General features: G+C 40.4%; 1 protein-coding gene across 11 annotated transcripts in view; it reads left to right on the plus strand.

The window, feature by feature from the left end:
* The window catches only part of CDON (cell adhesion associated, oncogene regulated), a 99,369-nt gene that overhangs the window by 11,974 nt on the left and 60,570 nt on the right, over positions 1 to 26,825 (plus strand). For all 11 annotated transcript variants that reach the window (XR_006606875.1, XR_006606874.1, XM_013055014.2 and 8 more), the window contains 2 exons: positions 23,574 to 23,701; positions 25,561 to 25,833. Coding sequence is in view for 9 of the 11 variants with exons in the window: in XM_013055014.2 (XP_012910468.2) it covers positions 23,623 to 23,701; positions 25,561 to 25,833 (352 nt within the window). In the remaining 2 variants the exon portion in view is untranslated. The remainder of the gene's footprint in view (positions 1 to 23,573; positions 23,702 to 25,560; positions 25,834 to 26,825) is intronic.

Consider the following 26,825-nt stretch of genomic DNA (forward strand, 5'->3'; position numbering starts at 1 on the left):
CTATTATACAGCCCTTTGTACTTGGCAGAGTGTTTTACAGTTTTGGTGTGTGTTTGCTCTTCTGCTTAAATATATGACGTAGTAAAATTTTCGTGAGAATGGAAACCGTGAATACAATATGTGATTGAGCATTAGTATCAGATATGAGAGTTTTTAATGTAGCTTGGAGTTAGGTGATCTTTAAAATCTCTGGAATGTTGGGAAAGGAGGTTCTTTGAAACTGTAGTCTTTCTTTTTAAGCTTTAAGTGGGTTGTAATTGCACACTTGTCTGTGCTTAGGAATAGAATAAAATACTTCTAAACTGGTTATTTTTTTTTTCTCTTTGACATTTCTATGCCACAGACTCTGTGTTATACATTCTTTTGACCTAAGGGAAGTTACGGAAGTGAATTTTGCCTAAGGTGAAATTGATTCCCTGCCATCTTGGATTTTTAAAGTCTTTCCTTTATAGAGGTCACTTTATTTTTATTTCTAGCCACAGGGATGCTTCTTTCTAGTACATTTCTTTAGAGCAGGTACCTGTGTGCTTAGGAATTTTGTAATAGAATGTCCCAAGTGAAAATGAAGTTCGAAAGCCCTTTCCAAGTCTATGTAAACAAAATAGCAAAGGGAGCTTTTTAGAAATAAATCTCATTTTATATGTGTGTCGTTGATTATGGAATGAATATAAAATCTAAATTGATATGCTCTTTCTCTTAACAGTTACTCCATGACCCTTGTATCCAAAACATGACGGGTGATATTGAGAGATAATTTGGTTGTTCGTTTCTTGGATATGGAGGAAAATGAATGCGAGCTTTACAGTTTTCAGTGAGCCTTTTAATGTTGCTTTGGTCTGTTATTGGTTATTTCCTTTTCATTTTGTATCAGTATGTCATGTTGGCTGAAACACATGTGAATGCTAAAGCATTTGGTCACAGCCAATTTGGGTCATTTCGGTGAAAATCAAACCAGTTGTTAGCTATTTAATGAAATGATTTAAAAATGGCTTTGATGACCTGGTTGAGAAGGAAAGAAAGAAACATAGATATTCCTAAAGTAAAATCCTGCCCCTCCTCCTTCATTGGAGTGAAGAGGGAGCTTTAATAACCAACAGAGACCAGCTCCCAGTAAGAGGTGTGAGGCTGTTTATTTTCACTCTGGAGATGTATATACTACAGAAGGAAAACTCTGGCCTTGCTTAACCTAAGCAAGTCATTACTTATCTACGATCTGGCAAGCAATTTGATTAAAGTTGACAGAGCTCATATAATATCAGAACCAAGCCCTCTTAATGATTGATGAAACTTGTCTGTCTTTTTTTTTTTTTTTAAAGGAGAAAAACTAAATAAGAACGCATACTTGTTCAGATTTCTAATTACCAAGTATAAGCCAAGTCTATAATGTAGTTTTGTCTGTAGTGATTAATAGGTATTCATTTGTATGTTGTTTTTTTTAAAGATCATGATTAAATGGTTTCGAACTAATATTTTTATGTTAGCAGGTTAATTTGGCTTTTATATGATTCAATTCTTGAAATTTTGAAGTTCCTACTTCACATTTTTAACATCTTTTAAAGGTGGTTTTCTTTGTTCTTTCTTTGGTATTCTTTAGTGGTAGTTTTGATCAATTAAGAACTTTCCTCTTTGTCCTCTTATCAAATTGAGTTAGTTGAAAAAGTCTTCAGCTTTAATGTTAATTTTTTTCAACCCCTTGCTTTCTAACCGTATAAACATGGTTTGGACAATTGTCTTAGCACATTTGGGCTGGGAAGTGTTGTGGCTCATTTCTTCGCTGCATTTCTTGTTCTCATTCCCAAGAGATTGATAGCAAGTGTGACTTGAATGTGTCCAGTGGTCTTGGGATGATTTAAACCAGGATTCTATGTACAGTGCTGGACCCAACTCGGGAGGATCGTTGTTTCATGCCATTCATAGGCTGCCTAGCAGACAGTCAGTACTGAACTGCCACACCCTCCCCCACCCGTACGCCTTGTTTTAAGCAAATTTAGCATGTGTGGTTTTCAGATTAATGAAGCAATTGAATCGAGAGCGAATTAGTTTTCTGTGAATGGAATTTTCTTAACCTGGGAATTTTAAGGCTTTGTGTCATCAGGATTTGGACGAGGGTAGGCTCAATGTGTCAAAACCAGATTCCACTACAGTCTGGTGACCCAGCCTCCTTGTGCTTTAGCTCTTCACTTGCATGATGGGAATGGATGAGAGCTTACCAGGCTGTTGGGCTATCTCATTTAATGTTCAGGTCCTGTGATCAGTGTATGGTAGGTTCTCCTGGAGGGTGAGAGCTGCTGCTCTGATAGAATGTGCTGTCCCTGAGATGAGGGTTTATAGTCACAAAACAGGATGTAATTGTGACGTGACTGAATTAGACCGTTGAATCAAAATCAAATGAGTGGGGGTTAAATTCTGGGGAGCTACAGATGTGGGAATAACCTAGAACTGATGATATGTTTCTGTTTTTGAATTGGTTAGAACTGGGTGCATAGTGAAGATTAGAACCTGGTGTGTAGCAAAGAGAGCTAATGGGGATCTTTTGGGTAAATTTCTGTGAATCTCCAGCATTTGACTTTCTTGTTCCATATATTTAATTTTGTAACTTTGTAATCTCCTCTTTCTCCTTTCTATCTCCCCAAACTCAATATCATCATATCAGTTTAATTGCCAGGAAAATAAAATTCTCTTTGTGAGAGATGTGTTTCATACCTCCCCTTTTTGACATGTTCTGAGAAGAAAGGGCTACCTGTTCTTGGAATCCTCTGCTCACTTTTCTCTCGATGATTTTCCCAAGTGTTGTCATCTATGGGAAATCCCAGTGCTTTCTAGAATTCTTATATGTATACTGCATGAGCTTGAATCTTACGTCCTTTTACATTCCTTTCTTTTGGGCTTACATATGGTCAGAACAAATAAACCCTTCACTGGGATGGTTAAAGAATACCAATAAAGTGCCATTCCCCAGTTGTTTCCAGAAAAGAAAAAGGATAGACATGGAATCATCAGATGCAAATACTTGACTTGGAGGTGGGCCGATTATCTGTTGTCTGCTCCACCCAGCAGCTCCCTTATGTTGTTTCTAGCTGGCCAGTGTGAGTCCCTTGCCCTCAAGTGACTGTTGCAAAGTCTGAGGGTTAGCAGTGGAGGGGGATCCAAAGAACTGGAGACAGGAGTTGTAGAATCAGTTAAGTGTTGAGAATTCTGTGTGTTTCTTCTACCCCACAGGTTGGCCTAAGTTTTGGTTTTTTATCACTGGAATCCAGGTTTTCAGGGAAGCACAATAAGGTCTGTTGTGATACTGAGTGTGTTTGCAGGAGAAGACGTTGGGTCACAACTCTGCAAATGCACAAACTTTAATAAGATATTCCTTCTGGGGCCTATAATGTAGAGGATAAAGCTTGACTGTATTGCATTTATAGAGTTTTCTTAGGGTAGTGGTCTTGGTGGCTATGGAGGTAGGTTAGCATTTATAGGATTCTTTTAACTGCTTTGACTTGGGGAACTGTGCATCTTGTGTTTGAAACTATAATTCTTGTTCTATCCCTCACCCCCACTCTGAGCTCAGATTTGTAGGGATGTGTGAGATCAAGGAAATAGCTGTGTTTTTGGTTAGTTAACAGAGTGTCTTAACCAAGATGATAATGGCTTGTATTTTTGCTAAAAAGGGGTCAAACTTGGATAATATATGACTTTTTCACAGGGAAAAATTCTTGTAAACTAATTTCGATTAAATTATTTTTATTACTAATCTCAAGTAGATATAAAATAAACTAGATGCAAAATTTTTAGAAAACGAAAATTTACAAAATAAATGCATAACTGCAAAACCAGTATAATCAAAACATTAAAAGTCCTTGAAATTTTTTTAGATTATCAGTATTGTTTAATATAGAAAGATAGTTATGCTTATTTTATATTTCTCTTGCCTGATTTGGCTCTTTCGATTGAAGTACAATTAATATTTTTTTTTTCTTTTTTTAAATAATGACCTTGTTTTTAACTACCGGCCCAATATTTTGTGGACAGTCACTTTGAAAGTGCACTGTTCTGTGTGGTACTGGGAACTTTCAAACCCATTGAATGAAATGTGTGGGTGTATTAATACTTATTGTTGATGAACCAGAGTAATATGTGATCTTTGTAATAAGTGTGTTCGTAATGTGTAAGGCTGATTGCTGTGTCACATGCTTTTCAAGTTTGTTGTACTTATGCTGCCATGAGCTAGAAGAGAATTCACATCTGCTTTTCTTGTCACTGATTCCAAAACTTTCTTTGTCCACTGTGTTCTGTAACATCACTTGACCTTCCCATGTCATAGACCTGATCCAAAAACACAAGTGTCAGTTGGGCACCAGTATCTCGTGTCCCATCCTCATTGTCCGGCTGATGACCTGCAGTAAGCCTACGGTAACTGAGCTACAACAGGACAGAAACAGTGAAATTCATAAAAAATAATTTTCATGCCGCTAGCAACCCATCTGCAGATTAAAACGGAGAAAGAGATCTAAAACCTGGTAGGCTTGAGAATCCCTCTGGAGTGAGAAGTGGCTGTGGATTCATACTGAAGTCAGTAGACATAAAAACAGATTTGTACTCAAGGCCTCTCTTTTATTCGGGAGGCTTTGTATAGAAAGGGGTAAGCGTAGGTCTGGGATTGCCCTGGGTTCAGACGTTACCCCTGCCATTTATTAGCTGTGGGACCCTGGGCAGGCTATCAGAGCTTTCTTTACTGTTCCTTCATTTGTAAAATGGCAACAATACCCATCTTTAGGATTGTTGTGAAGATCAGTAAAAGTACACGTAAAATCTTTTGCCTACAAACTTAATAAATGGTAGTTGTTATTACTCTTTGGAATAATGAATCTCTTAGGACAGCTGTTTGGTAAGATGTACAGATAGATGTATTTCCACGCAAACCACTTATTCCCTAGTGCCTAGTGGAATCAAGAGGCAGGGGTGTGGTGAAATATTGGAATTATTTGGCAAGGTTCTTTAGGCTGCACAAAGAGCCTGCTTCCTCATTACCATTTCCAAGGGACCTACCCTTACCCCTGGCAATGGACCATTTCTCTCTGGTGCTTGGGCAGGAAGACAACAGAGTACTGACTGAAGCATTTGAGTCTTTCTCTGGTAATTCTGCCTTAAATACTCGTATGGTCTTTTGAAATCCTAATTTTATAAATACTTATAAAGATGAACTTATTTATTTATACAAACAAATCAGCAAGTTGATTTGTCTGGTATTGACAGGAAGTGTCTAATCTAACCCACGTGCATGTATAAATTAACATTGTGGCATTTGGCTTTTAAAATGTGCTTGATTTCCGAAGGTATTTATTTACCAAATTCAGGACTTTAAAAAGTGTTATGAAAAGATGGGACAGATTGACTTGATAGTTTGGGGGTGAGGGTTGGGCAGCAAAGCAAGGTTTATTGAGTGACAGCAAAATGATAGCACAAAGCTTCCCAAGGAGGGAGGGGACCCAAGAGGGTTGCCCTTGATAATTTTATAAAACTATTTGTGGGTTGACCCAGTTAACTTGGCCAGTACTCTTTAAGTATATTTGAAATTCCTCCTTGAGAGTTATTTTTTAAATTTAATAATGCTTTATGTGGTAGGATTTTGTTTACATGACTTGCCCTTATAAAAATTCATACCACATTGCAGGAAACATGACTATGTGCAATAGAAACCCAGATATTTCAGTCTGTAATGCCAGTCTCTATCATAAATGTGTGAAGAGTCCATTATTTTAGCTACAAATCCTTGTAACAGTCTGAAAAGCAGAGACTTCTACTTACCCACCGTTGGTCCTGTGCTTTCAGAACTTTCAAGATCATGGTGAATGCTTTGTAGACCCTACTGGGTCATTTCTGTGTGTGAGCAAAGAGTGCTTTTGGTATTGTATGTGGTACCCTTTTCTGTTCAGGTTTAAAAGCACTTTTTGATAATGGCTGCTATTTAAACTCTTTTTTCTTTTGCCTGTGGCTTTTCTGTAATTCTGGGTCATGCCCTTTGTTTGTCATTTGGGTTAAGTACCTATTAAATATATTAGTTATTGATTTAAAAATTTGCATAGTAAAACACAAGTAAATATGGGAGTTCGCGTCTATCGAAGACCAGATAAACTCAGTGAACAGGTCAGAGACCATTAATGCTGATTCTCTTAAACTGTTGCTTAATAATGTGAGGACCATTCTCATGTTATCTCTTTTGGCTTACTAGAATGTACATTAGTCATCTGTGAAATAACTTTGTAAGTCCCAGGGAACATTGCTGGGTTTCTCTCAATGTACATTTATCCCTTTATCAACATTTATTCAACACTCATTTTGTGCAAGAAACTTCTCAGGTGTCGGGTAGACAGACATGGTTCATTTCCTTCAATCCAGGTCTAGGTGGGAATCATTTATGTGACCGGTAAATCTCCAGCCTCATTCTTTTTTCCCACCGTATGAAGAGTCAGATGAAAATCAAATTCTGTACTTTCTCTTCTAGGACGCCTCCTTGGCTATAGTTTTAACCCAGGGGAGGTCAGACTACAATGAAAATCAAAGCCATTCCTGAAGACGTTTTAAAAAGCATGGAGTTTTAGAGTGGTGTGTGAAGAGAGTCATGGGAATTTTTTTAGTTGAATGTAGGGGTGTCTGTGTCAGTTTCCTGCCTCTCAAATGCCAGTATCCCAGCAAGGTCTATAAGTCTGGCCTATGTTGAAGAGGAATGTTTCTTTTCTCTTCTTCTTCTTTTTTTTTCTTTTAAAGATTTTATTTGTTTGATAGAGATCACAAGTAGGCAGAGAGGCAGGCAGAGAGAGAGGGGGAAGCAGGCTTCTCACTCAGCAGGGAGCCTGATGCGGGGCCTTATCCCAAGACCCCGAGATCATGACCTGAACCAAAGGTAGAGGCTTTAACCCGCTGAGCCACCCAGGCGCCCCGAAGAGGAATGATTCTGCTGAAGAGTAGGAATTGCAGCCTGGGACCAGTTGAGGATCTTTGAGTGGCAGAAACCTGTCAATACCAGGAAGATTAAACATGCTGCTTTAGGGACATTTGTTGGTTGACATTTAAGATGAAAAGCTTCAGGAAGTCTGTGTTTAATGGTCCATTGGGGGCACATGATTTAGCCTATTTTGAAACCAAATGTATTGAGCTGTTGCAATACATATAATTACAATATATAATTATATAATTGAATATAACATATGATACATGATACTAATTAATATGTATAATACATGCATCTATAATATACGTAGCCAAATGGATAACATATAATATGTGTAATACCACATAATATTAAACATACCAATCTAAGACCGTGAAAACTTAGGTCTACTGATTAGTTGTTTCTCAACATTGATTTTCAGAGCAGTAGTTTATTTATTTATTTATTTAAGATTTTATTTATTTATTTGACAGACAGAGATCTCAAGCAGGCAGAGAGAGAGAGGAAAGCAGGCTCCCCGCTGAGCAGAGAGCCCGATGTGGGGCTCGATCCCAGGACCCTGAGACCGTGACCTGAGCCAAAGGCAGAGGCTTAACCCACTGAGCCACCCAGGCACCTGGTAGCAGCATAGTTTATAATGAAGATTTTATATTTGGGGTAACACGAGGAACGACCAACCAAAAAACATGCAGTAATGATTTCCTAAAGCCACATTTATTCTGAAACAGTGTTTTGCCTACCTGTTTGTACTGTACTAATGAGACAGTGACCACAGATGACAGTCTTTAAAATTTTTTTTAAAAAGTCTTCTTACTTGGCAAATTGTGGGCAAGCTTACGTGGGACATGCAGGTGCTTTGCTTTAATTTACATGGGACATGCAGGTGCTTTGCTTTAATTTTCAGTGTTCCTGGTTACTGACATCCAGATGTCTGGGAACTGCTGCTGTAGATTAAATCTAGCAAATTCTCAGTATGCAAGTTGTTCATCCTGGGGATATGGCTTCTTCGGGGTTTCTCATGCTAGCTGTTTTGTCCATCAGTGAGATTTATGCCTGGGTGTTGATGATGCCTCATTATCAGGAAGGGTTCTCTTCCTTGCTGCAGCGAAAGTTGGCTTTTTAGCCTTCTCCAGCAGAAATGGAAATGCCTCACTTAGTGTTAAGTGCACCTTTATTGTTCCATGTGCTGAGGTCAGGAGGCAAACCCCTAAAAAAATCTCGCTATATAAAGGCTGCTTTTTAGATGTTTTATTAGTACTGCTGTTGGTTATTTTAATTAGTAGTATGTTTTATGTGCACCCCGAGGCTGTTCAGGCAAAGAATGTAATTCAAATAAACAAAATAATATCTGATGTTTTGGAACACCCACACCTGCCATCTGGGCCTTTACTCTTAAGGTGTGCTTACTTAGGTTGGCAGGGAAGCTAGGAAGAGAAAAAGGAGATGATTATGTAGTGTAATGAAATGTTTTAAACGTCCGTTCTTGGAAAGCTTGATGACCAAGTTTTTAGCTTGGTAATGCCATTTTCTGCGTAAGCGGTGGTTCCTTTTTTTAGGGTAAATATGAAGTTTGCATGGGAAGACCTGTCTTCTCCATTGTTTGGAGCGTTGCTCACACCTTTTACCTTTTTTTGACTGTGTTTCTGGGGACCTGTGAGTACCTGAGAGATAATTTGACTGTCAAATGGTGGATGGTGCTTTCACAATGCAAGAGAGTTTGCTAGGGTAATTTCCACAGGGTTTTTGTTTTGTTTTGTTTTACTTTACTATAAAGTAAAGGAGCCACCTCTCCCAAGTTTTTACAATGAAATCATAAACTAGTCTCATTTTTTTTTCTTTTCGACTTGGCTTTTTTTTTTTTTTTTTGAGTTTACACAAATATTCTCTTTTCTGTTTGCAAACTGAAGTGAACTATATGCTTTTGACTTAATTTTGAGAGCCGAAATTGTGTTGATTTTGGCTACCTTTGCTGGATTTTCCTGCCATTCCCTCTTTCATTAAGTGTAGTCCTTTTTGGAGTTTGCCAAAGATGAGGCAAAACTTGTGTAAGAGGAGCACCTGACCTTTTAAGTGTGTGTGTGTGTGTGTGTGTTTTCCCCACCTAAACATAGCACTTGTAAAATGTTTGTCATAAAGCTGGAAAAAATTATGGAGGTTTTTTTCCTTCCTTAGAGACGGAACCTAAGCCATACTAAATTAGTAAATTGTTCTACCTGACTGACATTCTCTAGGAAAAAGAAATATATCCATTTAGAACACTAACTTATTTTTTAAAAATATGTTTAACATGTATGTTAATATGTTAAAATATTTTATAACATTAAAAAAATACTCTGAAAAACAATCTGAGGGGTTTGAAGTGGCGGTGGGGTGGGAGGTCAGGGTACCAGGTGGTGGGTATTATAGAGGGCACGGATTGCATGGAGCACTGGGTGTGGTGAAAAAATAATGATACTGTTATGCTGAAAATAAATAAATGAAAAAAATACTATTTTTAAAATAAGGGCTACTGCCACTTTTTGAATCTTTTTTCTGCCTTAAAAGCAATTTTAAATGCTATTGTTTGTAGGTAACCCAAGAGTTAAAGATGTCAGAGACTTAGGAAATGAGATCATGGTGTCTCTATTGTCTTGTTCTACTTTATTGCCCCCCGCCCTTCTTTTTCCCCCCACCTACCTTGAATATAAGTACACAGTACATTTTCTTTCTGTAAGTGAATGAGAAACTGCTTTTTTTGTGTTTTGGGGCTATAGATTCAACTGCATTCACAATCTGGCTTAGAAAATGGATCTAATGAAGAGATTTTAGAGTATTAAGCTAAGGCTACATCCCACAGCACTTTTTTTTTTTCTTTTCAAAGATTTTATTTATTTGACAGAGAGATTGAGAGAGGGGACAAGCAGGGGGAGCAGCAGGCAGAGGGAGAAGCAGGCTTCCCACTGAACAGGGAGCCTAACGTAGGACTCAATCCCAGAACCCCGGGATCATGACCTGAGCTGAAGGCAGATGCTTAACTGACTGAGCCACCCAGGCATCCCAACCCATAGCACTCTTAAAATTCCAAGACTTATATTAATTATGTCATTATGTAAAGAATGAAACTGTAACAAAACAAGACAAAAACCTCCCCATGTTGTTCATAGAAGCCAATGATGACAAGTCTTTCCATGAAGAGCCCCGCTACTAGGGTATATAGATGTAGCAACACAGAAAATGTATTCTGCGGATGAAAGGTGTGACTAGTGTTAGATACATAGGAAATGTTGAGTATAATGTAATACAAAAGATTTTAAGAAGTATGCCAGAACTTATGTATCTAAGTTAGGGTCTGTAAGCTGTGTCTTCCATCTCACATTTTTGTTACTGCATCAAGACACTGGGAACTAGTTATAGCACTGTAAGAAAATTCTTGGTGTTCTTAATTTGTTGGGAGATAGCCATTAATGAATAAATTGGTTAATAATGTTGGAGTTAAGACACTGTAGTTTTGGGACGCCTGGGTGGCTCAGTCAAAGCATCTGCCTTCCGCTCAGGTCACGATCCTGGCCAGGGTCCTGGGATCGAGCCCTGCTAGAGGGGAGCCTGCTTCTCCCTCTCCCCCTGCTTGGGTTCTCTCTCTCTCTTTCTCTCAAGTAAATAAATAAAATCTTAAAGAAAGAAAGACACTGTGGTGTTAAAAATCAGGTGTGATTATAAGAACATAGTAACAATCAGGTTTATACATTGGCACTGAAAATAGTTAACAAAGGATTTTCAGGGAAGTTATGCACAGAGGAGTTATCAATGGGGTAAGTTTTTGTGTCTTCCAAGTTGGGCCAGTCTCCTGTGGTTTCCCCAGTTGTGTATCAGGTGTGTGCGTGCGTGTGTGTGAGTGTCACGTGTGTCAGTGTGTCCATGAATGATCTTGACCCTCCTGTTTCCTGTTGCCTCCGCGTAATGTCAAAACGCAGGCACTGTTGTTTGCTACACACTCAGCCTAGCAGAGTTGTTCCCGCAGGCTTTGCATTTCTGGGAGACGGGCTGGACCTTCAGCTCTCCCAGCTGGATTAAAATGACCGGCAATATTGTGCTGTGTTTGCAAAGATACCGTGATCTTCATTGATTCTTCCACTTTCTAGTCCACTGGGGCCTTGTATCTTGATCATTGCTTTGACTCTAACTGCCTAGCAAAGTTTTCTGGGGTGCAGGTTTTCTTCCTACAGGCCAGTGCATATTTTTACATATCTGGAGACTTAACAGTCTGAGGTGATTAGGTACTGACTACACAGTCAACTCTGATTGACTTGTGTGTCCATTTGTGAGTGTTCCTGAAGAGCCCCAGGATCAGAGCACGGCTTCTCTTAGACTCTGTGAGAGCTGCGATGGAATTGTGTCCGTCCTAGTTCCCGTCACCAGCTGAACAGAAAGCATAGGCAGCTAGGAAATCCAGACTCCTTTAGTGATTTTATGCAGCCGTGGTTAAAGGCGGAATGAAGTTCTTCGAAACCAGAGTCACTCTGTCCCAGGTCTCTAAGAAGCTTCCAGCTGAGCAGGTAGCAGAGTATAAAAGTCATTGTGATGGCAGTCTTGTGCTCAGCCAGCATTGATTTCAAGTTTTTTGCAGCATAGACTTTTTTCTTAGGTTTCTCATTTTTTATTTTGCTTTCCCCCAAATGTTTGACTGTAAACATTAGAATCCATTGCATGAAAATGAATTTCTCCTTGAGGTTTTATTTCCTTGCTATTAAAATGAAATCCAAACCGAACCCCAGGGAGGGTGAGTCTTTTGGAACATCCAGAGAGAACTTTGTTTCATTTGGTAAGGTCTCAGCAATGCACTGGACATAACAACAGCTTTATTAAATTTATTACCTAACACTTATCTAGAGCCCCTTTTCAAATGTTTTCATATTCCATCCTGAATCCAAAAAAAAAAAAAAAGAAAGAAAGAAAAAGTTAGCCAGATGCCTGTCTGGGTCTTTTTAAGATCAGTCTGTTCAAGTTTAACTAGTTCTTAGCAAACTTAAAATCTAATGCTCTTAGCTAGCTTTTGTTTCATGGTTACCAAAACCCTGTTATTATTTCTTTTTCTTTCCCCGTGAAACCAATGCCAGTGGCAACCTTGAAAAATCTACTGAGTGTTCACCTGTGGCAAGTGCTGCCTCTTCGGTGTCTGCAAAGTAATCCTCTTGAAACTTGGCTATATTTTGTCTTTTTAATAATCTCTGCCAGGTCGCTTTGTAGAATTTCGCTGTTTGTCCGCAGCTGTGTTTTAAAATACTCGTAATGTGCCTGTCCAGCTCACGGTGGTTGCCAGAATTATCTTATCTCCGTGATTTTTGGTTTCCTGTGTTCTAGAAGCAGGAAGAAATAGTCTCTTTGAAAGATGGTGGAACAGGAACACTTGGCTTTTTCTTTCTTTCTTTTTTTTTTTTTTCAAACACACACATATTGTGAATAGAACCTAACTCCGCACTTAGACCCCCTTCTCTTTTGGTGTGTAATTAGGACCACACTGACTCCTCAAGCCCCTCACTGTTGCCTTTTTCTGCTGGTGACCTCTGACCCCAGTGACCTTTCCTCGGGTTAGTCCTAGGCCCTTTCCATTGTGTTGGAGCCCAAGCGGCTCATGTGGAGTTGATTATTTCTTTGCTCATTTGGCCTTTTTGGTGCCATAACTCCCAGTCACTTCCATTTTCTTCCTCTGCTTCTGACGGTCCACAGTGAAAGGAAATGCCTTCCGCAGGCAGCAGGACCCGTCTGGGACCCGTCTGTAGGCTCTGCTGACGCGATGGAGGCTGGGGGACCTGGGGGGGAGGGGTGTGAGGTCTGTCGGAGTCGCTGGGAAGGAGGGTGCGGCCCTTCTGGGCCCATCACCCGGGCCCTGGGAAGAGCTGGGTGTCCCTGGCAGTGTCCCAGTCCTGGTGGAGGGGGGACGCCCCGGGTCCCGGATGTGGACCTGGCTGTTCGATGGCCTCCAGCTCCGCGCCTGGAAGATTTATCTGTTCCTCCCACCGCCTCCCAGCTCCTTGGCAGGTCGGCGCATGCATCACTGTCACTGCACATGACTGACTGCTCTGAGGGAGTCTTTCATTTCTGAAGGGAGGAGGATCACCCCCGTAGATGAACGTGCTGACGGGTCGATGGCGTCTTTGTTGCAACTGGACTCCTGATGGCACTTCGCTGCTTTGTCCTCACCCTCCTCCTGCCCCTACCCACTCCTGCAGTGAGATCACTGAGAGATGGGTGGCAGCTGTTAGTCTTCCTTTTCGAGGCCCCATGGGGACCCCGGGAGGACTGCTCGGATCAAAGGCTGGAGGGATCTCGAGGGAGTCAGCCGTTAGAGGGATGGGTCCGATTACCCCAAACCGGGTGCTGTACTGATGAGTTACTCAACTCTCCGTCTGAAACTAACGATGTCCTACACGTTGGCTAATTGAATTTAAATTAAAAAAAAAGGTAGAAGCATATGAAACTCAATGACATTTTGAAACTCATTTTTAAGAAATCTAAGGGTTCATCCTGAGTTCATCCCCCTTCTCTTCTTTGTTTTCAAAGGTTTTTTTTTTTAAATTTTTTTAGTTTTAATCTTTTTTTTTATTAATTAAATTTATTTATTTTCAGCATAACAGTATTCATTATTTTTTCACCACACCCAGTGCTCCATGCAATCTGTTTTCAAAGGTTTTATTAATGGTATTGATCACGTGGATTGTTTTGAATGAGGCATCGCTACACCTTCCAGTGTGGTGGAATTTTTTTTTTTCTTTTTAGGATTCTTCCCTCCTCAAAAGGGAGTAAGAGTTTTGTCTGTTGTTTTCCCTTCAACTCTCATAGAAGCACTTCAGACTTCTTTCTGCTGGCCTCCTTGATCTCTTTCTTAGAGTTCCACTTTTGGCCAACTCAGCCCATTTTCTCTGTGCCTAAAGGACGCACTCTCCATTGCCTGCCACCATCAAAACGGCGACAACAAACCATGGAAAGCCCTGCTGCTTCTCGGGTGTTTCCTGTACTCGGTGACCGCATGTCCCACACTCACTTGTCCAAGTAGAAATCTGGACAGCATCCTTGTTCCTTTATTTAAGGTCAGAGCCATGGGCAAACAAATGGACGCTGATGTATTCCAAAGACGTCTGTCTCAGAGACCATTTCTTTCCCGGCCCAGATCATTCACTATCCAAGGCCTGTCAGTGCCACCTTTTAATAACATTCGGTAAATATGTCCATGTCTTAAAAAAAATTTTTTTTTAACCTTTTAAGTCTATTCCCTGCTATTTCTCTAGTGCAGGCCCCTAACTTCTTTCCCCAGGGCCTTCTCACCTCCATTCCTCTTGTCAGCCTTGCTCCACAAGGCAGCGTTAAGTGATTTTTTCAAAGGCACAAGTCAGATCTTGTCCCTTGCCTGCTTGAAAGCCATTAATACTCCCCTCTCAGGATAAAAGCCAAATACCCTGACCTGATTTATATTGTTCTGTATGCCGTAGCTTCTGCTCACCTGTGCCAGTGTCCCCCCCACCCCCCGCCTTTTTTTTTTTTCCCTCCTCGTACTCGGCTCTGCAGCAATACTCCCTTGCTCCTTCTAATTCTGGGCACACACAGCTCCTACTCTTCGGAGCAGCACCTCCCCTTGCTCTTTCTCCCTCCCTTCCTCCCTCCTGCCCCCAGACTCATGCATTCACATTCACCTGATCAGTGTTTCCGTGAGAAGTCTTCTTCAACCTTCTCAGACCAGGTGAAATGACCCTTCTGTGTTTCCTGTAACACTTCTGCTTTCTTCAGTGGTTCATCCATCCCCCGTCTGTTAACTACTGTAATTCTGCATAACCTTTACTTCCTAAAAGCGTTGCTTCTTAGAGAAAACCACGTCCATGGATGTTGATGGGAAAAAGTCATGATGGATTCCATCCTGATCCAAGATAGCCTGATCCAGGTAGAAAAACAAGTCAGCTGAACAATAAAAACAAACTTGTAAACAAACAAGTTGTACAGGTGATAAACAGTATTTTGAGAGTAAATACAGAATGTTCTTAAATACAGTGCAGTGAAGTTATTGGGCTCAGTCACGGAAGAGACGGCTGGAGGTGTGGTGGCTGGTGGAGGAGGGCCTGGAGGAAGTCCTTGTCCCAAGATGGTGGAGAGGCAGGAAAAGGACATTCAGACAGCAGGTCTTTTTAAGGAGTGAGCTGCATTCACGCTGAACTGAAACACAGAATTACAGCCCATGAAAACCCCTGAGGGCAAAATCCGGCTAAACCGGGAGGTGCTCCCCAACTTCCAGAAACGGGGTACAGAGAGCTTGGCCGAAAACGCTCTCCGTCCTCCCGCTCGCTTGGCTTCTGTACACAAAGCACTGTGTTTTGGGTTCATTCAAATACAGCAGGCCATTCCCATTCTCCAAGATGAGACTTTCTGAAAACCGTGGGGTCGTGGACGCGGACACTGGTGGGTGTATCTTTGCCCGAAACTGTAATATCAAAGTACTGCATTTTTGTTTCTGATTGGAAAAATTGTGATGTCCAATAAAGAAAAGGCGTCCAGAAAGTGGGATGACTGCAGGAGCCCTTGTGGTGAAAAGGCTGATTGTTCTGTGAGGCGAATGTTAGCCGTCACTTCCCTTACCTGAGCACGAGCCGCAGGGAGACAGAGGTCTTGAGCTCCCAGCAGACCAGTGCATATAAGATAGATTCCTCTCAATATATTTCACACTGCCATTGTGCTGATGATACTTTATTCCAAAGCTAATTATGTACATGCTCTCTTTTCTCAATTAGACTGCAGTATCCTTTAGTTCAGGAAGTGTGCCTACCTCATCTTCCTTAATCTTTGTACCCCCATCCCACAGATTCTTGCCCAAAGTAGATGCCCTGTGTATGGAATTAATGGACTGTGTATCTTCTAGGAAAAGTAGGGTTCTTTGAAAGCCTGCACAGAAAACAGTTTAGCTTCCTAGCTAAACTATCCAAATATTCAGAATGAAGAAAACTTTTATGAGATTTATAATTTGATGTGATTAAGGTCAAGGTAGCTCAATGAGTTTAAAAAAAAAAAGGTAAGCGTATGTTTGACTTCCCTCATTGAAATGGTGCTGAATTAATCTAGAGAGCGTTTATTCAAAAATTTTTAGGTAGACATGTTCTATTTCTTCTTTTGTTTAGTTACTGCAGAAGACTTATTTTTTAAATCAACAGGAGACATAGCATGTTTTGGAATAGATTATTTGAAAAGAGAAGCCAGTCTTGATTTTAAAGAAGGAAATTACTGTGTCATGCAGAATAAGATGGTTTTAAAAAGGGAAACTTAAAAGAATTTTCTGTTTTGAAGACCTGCATGGATCCCAAGCGGAGTTTTTATTCACAGATTAATCACAGTTATTCCCTAAACCTGAAAGAAAACTATAAGAAAGTTTGATATAGGAGTCTAGGGAGGGAGATAATTCAGAGGGACGGCTTTGATCATCCTTAGGAAGGCAAAGGCATTGCTTCAAAAACAAAGGAATCAAATCTAGAAATTCAGGAAAGACTTTTCCCAAAGGATTATTCTGGCAGCATGTTGAAAAGAGGTTATAAAAGCATTAAGTTCACAACCTGAACAATAAGTTAAGTAAATGTTAGGGAAGTATTTCCTTTCTTATTCTAGGACTAGGCATACCTTTAGCTTGCTTTTGCCAATAGAAATGCTGCTACGCCTGGGCTGGCATAGAAGTACAATGAGTTACATAAGACAGATTTTTTTCTATGTAGAGGTGAAGGAGAGCTTCAAGGAGGTCCGATAACTCAGGGCATATACCAGTCATCTTTAGGAACATCAGGCTAGGACTCATCCCATACAAAAGTGGGGAGCCTTCCAGTGATTTTTATAGCATGGAGGAAGGAATTGTGCCCTGATGTGTACGTTTAATGGGGGTACTACACCAGGCTGTTCTATTTTGGTTTTGGCTTTTTGTACCCTACTTTTCCCTGGAGAGATAGTACTATCAGGTGCTTTCTTGGGAACATCTCACTTAAATCAGCCACTCACAGCTCCAGTGAAAATAATAGAATCATGTTGACCATTAACTTCCTCTGAAGATATGAAGCAGGTAGAACTTCCTCATGGTCCTGTTAATTTCTTCGGAGACCAGTGAGTGGATAAGCCTCAAGAGTTCCGATTTTCACATAGGGAATTGATCACATCTTTGCTGAAGTCCAATAGTAAGACAAGAACAAACCCAATTTAAAATCCAGTTCCTTGAGTTATTTTTATTACCCCTAGTAGTTTAGGGATGTAGAGGTGTTTAAATGCTTTATGGCTTTAAATGCTCAGTGGCTCACGTGGTTAAGCATCAACCATTGGTTCAAGTCATTATCACAGAGTCCTGGGATGGAGCCCCTCATCTGGCTCCTTGCTCAGCAGAGAGTCTGCTTCTCTCTCTCTCCTCTGCCTGTGTGCACTCTCTCTGCCTCTCTCTAAAATAAATAAAACCTTAAAAAATGCTTTCTGGATAAGAAAAGCAATAGGGAAGGGAGAGTAATGTTTTGAAATAAATGGTAATTTACTATTTTGAATGCCAGGAAATATTGCCAGAGTGTGTCTGTCAGCAGTTTTCACATACAGATTTATTTTTAGAGAAATGAATTTTATAAATTAAAATCACCCGGTATAACAACAGTGACCCTGCATCCTACTTTACAATAAATTTTGGGTAAAAAGCAGAGATTTTTGTGTCTGTGGTGTTTTTTTGCAATTGAAAGCTTAGAAACTAACAAGGGTTGATAAATGTCCACAGTGTCCAATCCTTTTACTTTATTTAAAAAAAGATTTATTTATTTTACAGAATGTGTGTGTGGTGGGGCGGAGGAGGGAAGGGGCAGGGAGGAAGAATCTTAAGCAGGCTCCGTGCAGAGTGTGGAGCCTGACATAGGGTTGATCTCAGGACTCTGAGATCATGAACTGAGCCGAAACCAAGAGTCAGATGCTTAACGGACTGAGCCACCCAGGCAGGCTCCCTTTGTTGTAGTTATTTTATTTAAATTTAGAAGATTATTTTTAGAAGTCCATAGTGGATTAAACAAATACTTTACCAAAGTATTTGTCTTACCAAATACTTTAATTGCTCAAATTCATGTGTGACATCCATGCTTTGCTCATCACAGGGTAAGGATGTCAACCATATTCTAGGGACTGGGAGTCTTCCCCCCACTATGCTAATGGTGGCTATTGGGGGTGGGGTTTACATTGTTGCCATTTTGGGGGAGAACCACGTGACAGTATATATGTTAAGAGTATTAAAAATATTTTTATTGGGGCGACCGGGTGACTCAGTTGGTTAAGCATCCGACTCTTGAATTTTGACTCAGATCGAACCTCACATTGGGTTCCCCATGCTTAGCGGGGAGTCTGCTTCTCTCTCTCTCTCTCCCTCTAAAATAAGCAAATAAAATCTTTTAAAAAGTTTGTGCTCCTTGACTCAGTAATTCCACTTTAAAAAATCTAAAAATGTAAGTAGAAGAGTAAAGATTTATGGACAAAGATATTTATAACAACATTATCTGTAATAGTGAGACAAATATACATGGCTACACACCCATATAAAAAATGTAGCCTAATTACCCAAAAGGGAGTGCTTAAGAAAATTAAAGCACATCTATCCAATAAAGTATCTATGGCTGTTATAGTTTGTAGTTTTATAGTTTATAGTTTGTGTAATGAGTAAAAATGATCATTAGATAAAAAATGAATAAAGCATGACTTAAAACTATCGCATATATGTTATAATCTCAGTTATGTATATATATATATATACACACACACACATATATGGAAAGGATTAGAGGGAAATGCATCAAAATATTTGTGTGTTATCTTTAGGTGGTAGAATTGCGTTTACTCGTTTTTGTTCTGTGTTCTACTCATTGCTGAAAGTGTAGTGGGTATTTTTTGTCAATGAATATTTATAGAAAATTTCTGTTAAGAGTTTTCTACTTGTAAAAGTAATATATTCATTGTTGAATATGTGAAGAAAACTTGAATATTTTATTTAAAATATCATCTGCCTGTTAACTACATTGGGTGCTTTAAAATTTTTTTAAATGAGAAAAACACTGAAGTTTGAAACATGACATTATAATTTAACTCAGAATCCTATTCCATCTGATATGATTTAAATCACAATTCTGTTTTTAATTGTTGCATGAGAATATTTGGATGTTGTGTATGCTAGAACGGAGGTCAAATAGCCTTTGGCGAGTAGGAAGCCAGAAATGCTGTGTGGGCAGTGGGTGGGTGTGATCCTTCCGTGGACCTTTCCTATGCTGCCCCCTGTTTCCAGATCAGAAGAGAGTGTATGAGGAGGACGGGGTAGCAATTTCTATGCAGAGAAAATTAAGGTTGCTATCTCCCTTGCTGGGGTAGGTTTCTGTAGGTAAAGAAAAGGAAGAAAAGCACCATACATGTTAAGACATGTAAGAAGACAGTAGGAGCCTTGTTCTGTTGTGGTAAATTTGATCCAAAAAAACAAAATTGGGGGCGTCTGGGTGGCTCAGTGGGTTAAGCCTCTGCCTTTGGCTCAAGTCATGATTTCAGGGTCCTGGGATTGAGCCCCACATTGGGCTCTCTGCTCAGCAGGGAGCCTACTTCCGGAACCCTCTCTCTCTGCCTGCCTCTCTGCCTACTTGTGATCTCTCTCTCTCTCTGTCAAATAAATAAAATCTTGAAAAACAAAACAAAACAAAACAAAATTGTCCATTTGTTGAAGCAGTGCAGGGGAAATAGGGAAATATTTACATTAAATATAAATATACATGTAGTTGTTGTTTTCCAGTAACTTCTTAGTTCAATAGTAACAGTAATACTAACACTAAGAGTTTCCTTTTTTGGGGGGGGTGGGTGGGACCAAGATAGTACTTTTGGAAGTGACATAGCATTAAACAGTTTTCCAGGAGTGCTAATGGATATATTCTGCTTCATATATCACCCCACTTTCCTTGTGGTCAGCAATGTTTATTTGTGAGATCAGACCTAGGTCACGGTTGGTGGCTGTTGAACGTAACTTCAAGCTACCTGACTCCTTTGGCAATGAAATCCAGGCCCTCATTCTCGTTATCACTGTTCTCTAACAAATGCAGCAAGCTTTCCTTGGGTATCAACGAAGTCACCAAATACTTACGATACGGTCGGAAGTTCTTTCCAGCCCCCCAAATCAACTGACAGCACGTTGCAAGGAACCCAATGGAAAGATAGAATTCATCCCAGATGATCCTGTGGGATTGTTTAGGTAGCAGTAATGAGCTGTGAAGTTTTAAAGGACAGCTGTAACGTAACTCAGCAGATCATGTGCTGGGGTTAAAGTTGACTCTGCTGTTTGTTTCACTGCTTTCTGATAAATAAATCGTTGAGGAAAGATTTGGCAAAAGGAACGCCCCTCCTTGTCCCCTTCTCCCAGGACTGCGGCTCCTGTTAACAAGTTGTTTGAATGTTTACTTTGCCTTGACTGCTGACCAGTGGTGTGTCAGTCCTTGCCGTTGAACCAAGTGAGAATTCAAATAAACCAAAAAAAAGGTTTTCACACAGCTGGCCTCTTCCACCAGTGAGTGGTACCAGAATATCCTCTCCCACTTTTTGCAAGAGGTCAGCAAGAAAAAACTTAACACGCGTCCGTGATCTGATGATCTGTGATCCAGATGAACTTGAATTGGCAACTCCTAGATTTTGGAGCGCATGGTGCAGAGAAGGAAACAGATCTCAGGAGACGTTATTTGCTGAATTAGAAGCCACACTTAAGGTCCATGCATTGTATTTCTTTTTCTTTTTCTTTTTAAAAAATTTTTAAATTTATTTTCAGCATAACAGTATTCATTGTTTTTGCACCACACCCAGTGCTCCATGCAATCCGTGCCCTCTATAATACCCACCACCTAGTACCCTGACCTCCCACCCCCTGCCCCTTTAAAACCCTCAGATTGTTTTTCAGAGTCCATAGTCTCTCATGGTTCACCTCCCCTTCCAATTTCCCCCAACTCCCTTCTCCTCTCTATCTCCCCATGTCGTCCGTGCTATTTGTTATGCTCCACAAGTGTATTTCTACCTGATTTTATCAAAGGTTAGAATTGACCTTTGCATACGTGAATATGCACATAGAATTCCCATTTCTAAAAGGTCATTCATGTAGCTTTCTCGTTACATTTTGTTGTATTAATATTCCATAGTCCTAGATTCAGTGGCTAGCCCTGGCCAAGTAGGCATGTGGGGGAGAATTTGCAGACATAATAACCACTCTTTGGATCCCTAGCCTAGCAGGGTGCCTGGCATAGAGTAGGCACTATTAATATTTTTGCTGATTTTAAAAATCATGTATATGAGTGAATGAACGGATGAAGGAATAAAATATATAGCTAGAATATGCCGAATTCATGTGAGATGACAGGTCTCATTAAATACTACTTTTTAAGGTACTTCTGGGAATTACATTATATTGAGGTATTCCTTTCATTTTGAAAAATGTCTCTTTGGCGCCTGTTTTTGGCTGGGTATTAGAATTTACAGTGTTAAATACTGGCTCGTTCTTGCCTTCAAGGAGGAAATAGTTATGTAACCAGATACATTTCACAACAGAGTGATGAGTCCACGGGTAGATAGGTGTCCAAGGCGTAGAGCCATGTAGAGGAGGAATGAATCATATTTGGAAGGTGGCACGGACATTGTTAATTCTAGTAATTTTATTTGTCATGTTTATTGTCCATTCCCACTAGAGTAGATGGGGTATACATTTTTGCCTGTGTCACTTATTCCTATTTATATATTTTTAAATTGCTCTCTTGCTAGCTTCTAGAATAGTACCTGGCAAGTAATAAATATTCCATAAGGATTTGTCACACGAATGAATGATTTTTGATAGATATTGTAAATCCCTCCAGAAAGGATTTACCAATATTTCCACCAGCAGTAGATGATTGCGATTTTTTAAAAAGGTTTTATTTATTTATTTGACACAGAGAGAGAGAGACAGAGATCACAAGTAGGCAGAGGCAGGCAGAGAGAGAGAGGAGGAAGCAGGCTCCCTGCTGAGCAGAAAGCCTGTCCCAGGACCCTGGGATCATGACCTGAGCCAAAGGCAGAGGCTTTAACCCACTGAGCCACCCAGGCACCCCGAAGATTGCGATTTCTACCCACATCCTTTACCAGGGCTGGGTTTTGTGAAACCTTTTTTTTTTTTTTTTCAGCCTTAGCTCTATGTGTTATCTCTGCATTAAAGAAACACAAAAACGAGCCTTCCCTTGACTGCTGTGTGTCTCCAGCAATTCTCCCTATTTTTCTGCTTTTATAGCAAAGCCCTAGAAGGAATTTCCTGTGCTTTCTTCATTTCCTCCCTTCCCATTCTGTCCTGAACCGACCATCAGGTGCTAGTCCCTCTTCCACTGAAACCATTCTTGTCAGGATCACCTGTGCGTTACGGTGCCTTCAAGCCTTACTGTATTTCTCAGCAGTGTTTCCAATAGTTGCTCATGCTTTCCTTCTAGAAATAGGTTTTTTCCCCATTTTTCTCCCTGGACACAACATTTTCCTGGATTTCTTCCTATTTCATTGGCTACTTCTTCATGGTCTCCCTGGCTTTTTCCTTCTCTGCTTGGTCTCTAAAGATTGAAGTATCCCAAGGTTCCTGCCTGTTCTCTCTTCTCCTATCATATTTTTCTTAGAGCTCATCTAGTGCTGGGCTTTCATGGGTCTGATGTCTGTATTTCTGACATCTCTATTTCCAGCTCTGACTTCACACAATTCTGGACCCCATTATGCACCTGTCGACTTGATAGTAGTACTCCGATGCCTCGTGGGTATCTCAGAATTACCTTCCCAAAACAGAACGGCTGACTAACCTCTTCAGTCCATCTCCCCCCTTCTGGGCTTTCCCATTTCAGTAAACAGAGCTGTTGTGGATTCTGTTACACCCAAAACAGCTGAAATCCTTGACACATCTTTCAATTCTACCCTCTAGCCACGTGTTGAACAAATTCTGTCAGTTCTACCTTTAGAATATATTCTGAGTCCACTTTCCTTACCACCTCTGCAGCTGACTCACAGGTCTGAACCGCCTGTGCTCCTCTCTCTCCTGAGTGACTGCATTACCTCCTACTTGGTCTCCCTCTTCCCTTCCTGCCACAGTTCCGTCTAGTCTCACCGTAGTGGTCTGTGGGTCTACAAAAAGCACTGAAATGGTGTCTGGCACATATGAAACACTATGTAAATGATTGTTTTTATTTTGTTGGGTTTTTTTGGTTTGTTTTTTGTTTTTTTTTTTTTACTGTTTCTGTTTTAGGACTGCAAAGGGGGGTTGCATTTTGGTGGGTGGTAAATTTTAGATGCTTGTACAAGTACTAATGAATGCATACAGGCAGCTGAATCAAGTATTCATGTAAAGCAATGGATTCTGTATAATAGGAGATACTGTCTTAGCGCCTTGGAAGGATGAGCAGAACTCCCGTTAGCTTAGTGTCTAGAGATTAGTGTGAATTGGGAAGATACGGGTCATCGAATGCCTTGTATCTGCCACATTCTCTACAGAGCCTTCAAAATAAAAGGCAGCCATCATGCTCACAACTGGGACTGTTCAGATACAAGATTTCAGCTGTTTGGGGGGTATAGATGACCTTTTCCTCCTTTCTTTTTCCTGTACGTCTTTCAGTGAGCCAACGCCCGGAAGTCTGTCCTGCCTGATTCTGTAATCTGGCGCTATGCATCCAGATCCTTGGCCTTTACAGACACTGCTGTACCTCGTTACTCTCACGGTTCTGTGCCCTTCTGTGAATTCAGGTAAGAGCTGAAGAATGGTCGTGGGTTTTTTGTTTTTTTTTTTTTTAATTTTGAACCTTAATTCCAGTAACATACAGTGCTGTATTAATTTCAGGAGTATGATACGGCGATTCTGCCATTCTCTACAGGACTCTGTGCTCAGCCACCATACGTGTGTCCTTTAATCCCCAAGAATGGTCTTGTCCAAACTCCCAACTATTCCTCTTCTTAATCCTATAAAGAAACAAACTTCAGCTTCAAATCCTCTCCGGCGATCATAGTTTCCAAAGGCATTTCTAAGATTTCTTTAACCCAGCTGAATGATTTAGAAACGGATTCATTCAGCAATTTCAGGATCTCTTGGTAGTGCTTCTGGGCCTCGACAGGCCTTCCTGTTATTGTCCTTAAAATTTATTCCTCTTGTTGCCTTAAAAACAAATATCGTCCTATCACGTTCTTTTCAATAAGAGGATATGTTGCGAATGTCTGAATTTGGAAATTGTAACAAGAATAAAATGCTGACCACACCACTGAAGAAATTTTAGAATCAGCATGTTTTAGGACTCAGCTTGGAGAGAACTTGGTTCTTCTCACATAACCTTGTCTGAGTTTCTCTCCACTTTCTGTTACTGAAAAGCTTAAAAACATAGATAGTTAAATGTGTACATAAGCCCGTGCCCAGCACACGGCCCTCAGGCATTCTTATTTTAGATTCATGTACAAATTCCTATAGAAGTCATATAGAAATACAAGCGATGTTTATTCAGTAAGTAATATTTATTATCACTGTTGAGAATACTGTATGACGGGGTGCCTGGGTGGCTCAGTTGTTTAAGCGACTGCCTTCGGCTCAGGTCATGATCCTGGAGTCCTGCGATCAAGTCCTGCATTGGGCTTCCTGCTCGGCAGGGAGTCTGCTTCTCCCTCTCTCACTCTCCCTTCTCATGCTCTCTCTCAATAAAATCTTTCAGAAAAAAAAAAAACAAAACAATACTGTATGACTTTTTATAAGCCAAAAAGCTGATCTGCTTTTATTTCTGTTTTTGTTCAACAAACCACCTCAGGTTTTAGTCAAGAGAGGCACGTCCCTCAATCTTCAATTCTAGTGAAATATCCTATGAAAGTAGGGTTAGCAACTTACTGATTTTTTTTTCTTTCAAGTAGTTTATCCCCCCGGATTAACAGTATTCTTGTTCCCGCCACCCTTTTGGGTGGGCAGGGGACATCTCTTTTGATACGTTGGCGCGAGAATGCACCCTTTCCCCCAAGCTGCTGAGGAAATGATGTCACATATAAAACTATTCTAAACACCGAATAAAACTTAAAATTGACACTGTACTTAGCTTTACACCCCCCGAAAAGGACAGACTTTGTATTTCAGCATGACTGGACATTGTTTTATATTAAAGGGAAGTAGTAAGACCGTAGCCATTATTTATAGAATAACTTAGTTTAAAATCAAATCCTTGCTGATGTAGGAGAGAATTCTTTTTAATTTTGCAAGTTAGCTTCAATTTTTCAGATTCTTAACTTGCATTCCCTAGAAACCACTTCATAAAAAGAGCCATTTGCCATTTCTCCTTACAGAATTGGTATGTTGTCTGATTTATATCAGAAGGTTTCTCCCCTCTTCTACCCTAATCACTAAGTCTTAGGTTAACATGTTGCCCTTTTTTCCTTCCAAAAACGGGTGTATAAAAATGTTCCTAGAACTTTTACAAGCATTAAGAATAGTAACAGGTATTTTGAAATAAGGGCTTGCCTGTGATTACATAGATTGAGATGAAATGTATTCAATACACTCTTCTTTCTCTCTCCCCTTACCTCCTTTCTCTCCCACTCCCCCTGCCTCTTGGCACATGGGGAATGTTTCCTTATAGGGTTGGCACCTTCTTTTATTTCTGAGCCACTGTCCGCTGTCCAGAAACTTGGTGGACCCGTAGTACTACATTGTTCTGCTAAACCTGTGACTGCTCATATCTCATGGTTGCATAATGGAAAAAGACTGGATAGAAACATGGAACAGATTAAGATTCATCAGGGGACTTTGACTATCGTGTCTCTTAATCCCTCCCTTTCGGGTTCCTACCAGTGCGTCGCCAACAATAGCATTGGTGCCGTTGTCAGCAGCCCTGCGACAGTGTCCACTGCTGGTGAGTTGAATTTTGTCTCTGATATCTATGCTTTTTCCTAGAATTACCGTTAGCATGTGCGTTGTTTATAGAGGGAATTCCGAGCGTGGGCTGTGGAGTAAACGCATTGGAGTTCTCATCCCAGCCTTGACTCTTGCTGTGTGTTTAACTTGGGGGAAATGTCCTTGAACCTCTGTGAGCCTAACCTCATGTCTTCATCCATAGCGGGCATGGAAATAACTTCTCCTTTGTTAGGAACACAGTTTTATAACGCGAATTCTGAATTCCTTTGTGAATATTTAAAAGCCCTTAATAGCAACAGCAACAAAAAAGCTGTTGTCTCCTTTGATACTCAGTTGTTTCCTGTAGTCCTTTATCTTTCCTATCTAATGGTCTTATTTGTCTTGATTACCGAGTGATTTTAATTTATGTAATTGAAACCAGGCTAAAGAAGCAGGAAAAAAAAAAATTGACCGTAGCAAAAGGAATGTTGAGTATTGAACTTATGGAAAATCTGGAATGTGGTGGTTTGCTTAGTAGGTCTGAGCCATCTGCCTTTCAAATGGTGATAGTTTCCAGTAATGGAAAATGTCTTTGTAAGGACACCCCTATTTACAGAACAAATCTGGATTCCCCAGGAGTCGTGAGTTTGTCATAACCGAGAAGAGTAAATGTTTTTGTAGAGCTGTGACCCATGGACCGCTCCAAGACACACACTGGAAGGCCGAATTCCTAGTGGCAGGCGGCCGAATGCTTTCAGCCTTGGAGATAATAAAGTGGCTCCATCTGTAGCGAACTTTAAGTAGTGAGAGGGATCGAGAGAGAAATGATACACTGCTTGGTTTTTCAATGTCCTAGGTTCGTTCCTGTGAAACGTTTGATTGCAGCGTGAGTAACTACCCACAGAATAAAGATGCATAGGGAACGTGAGTTTTGATGAGGGACTGGATTTGAAAAGGGTTTATTTCAACAGAACAGGGAGGACTATACTTTATAGTTCTCCCTGACCTTTT

Source organism: Mustela putorius, unplaced genomic scaffold (assembly GCF_011764305.1).
Source record: "Mustela putorius furo isolate JIRA1106 unplaced genomic scaffold, ASM1176430v1.1 tig00000460_pilon_pilon_pilon, whole genome shotgun sequence".
Taxonomy (NCBI): domain Eukaryota; kingdom Metazoa; phylum Chordata; class Mammalia; order Carnivora; family Mustelidae; genus Mustela; species Mustela putorius.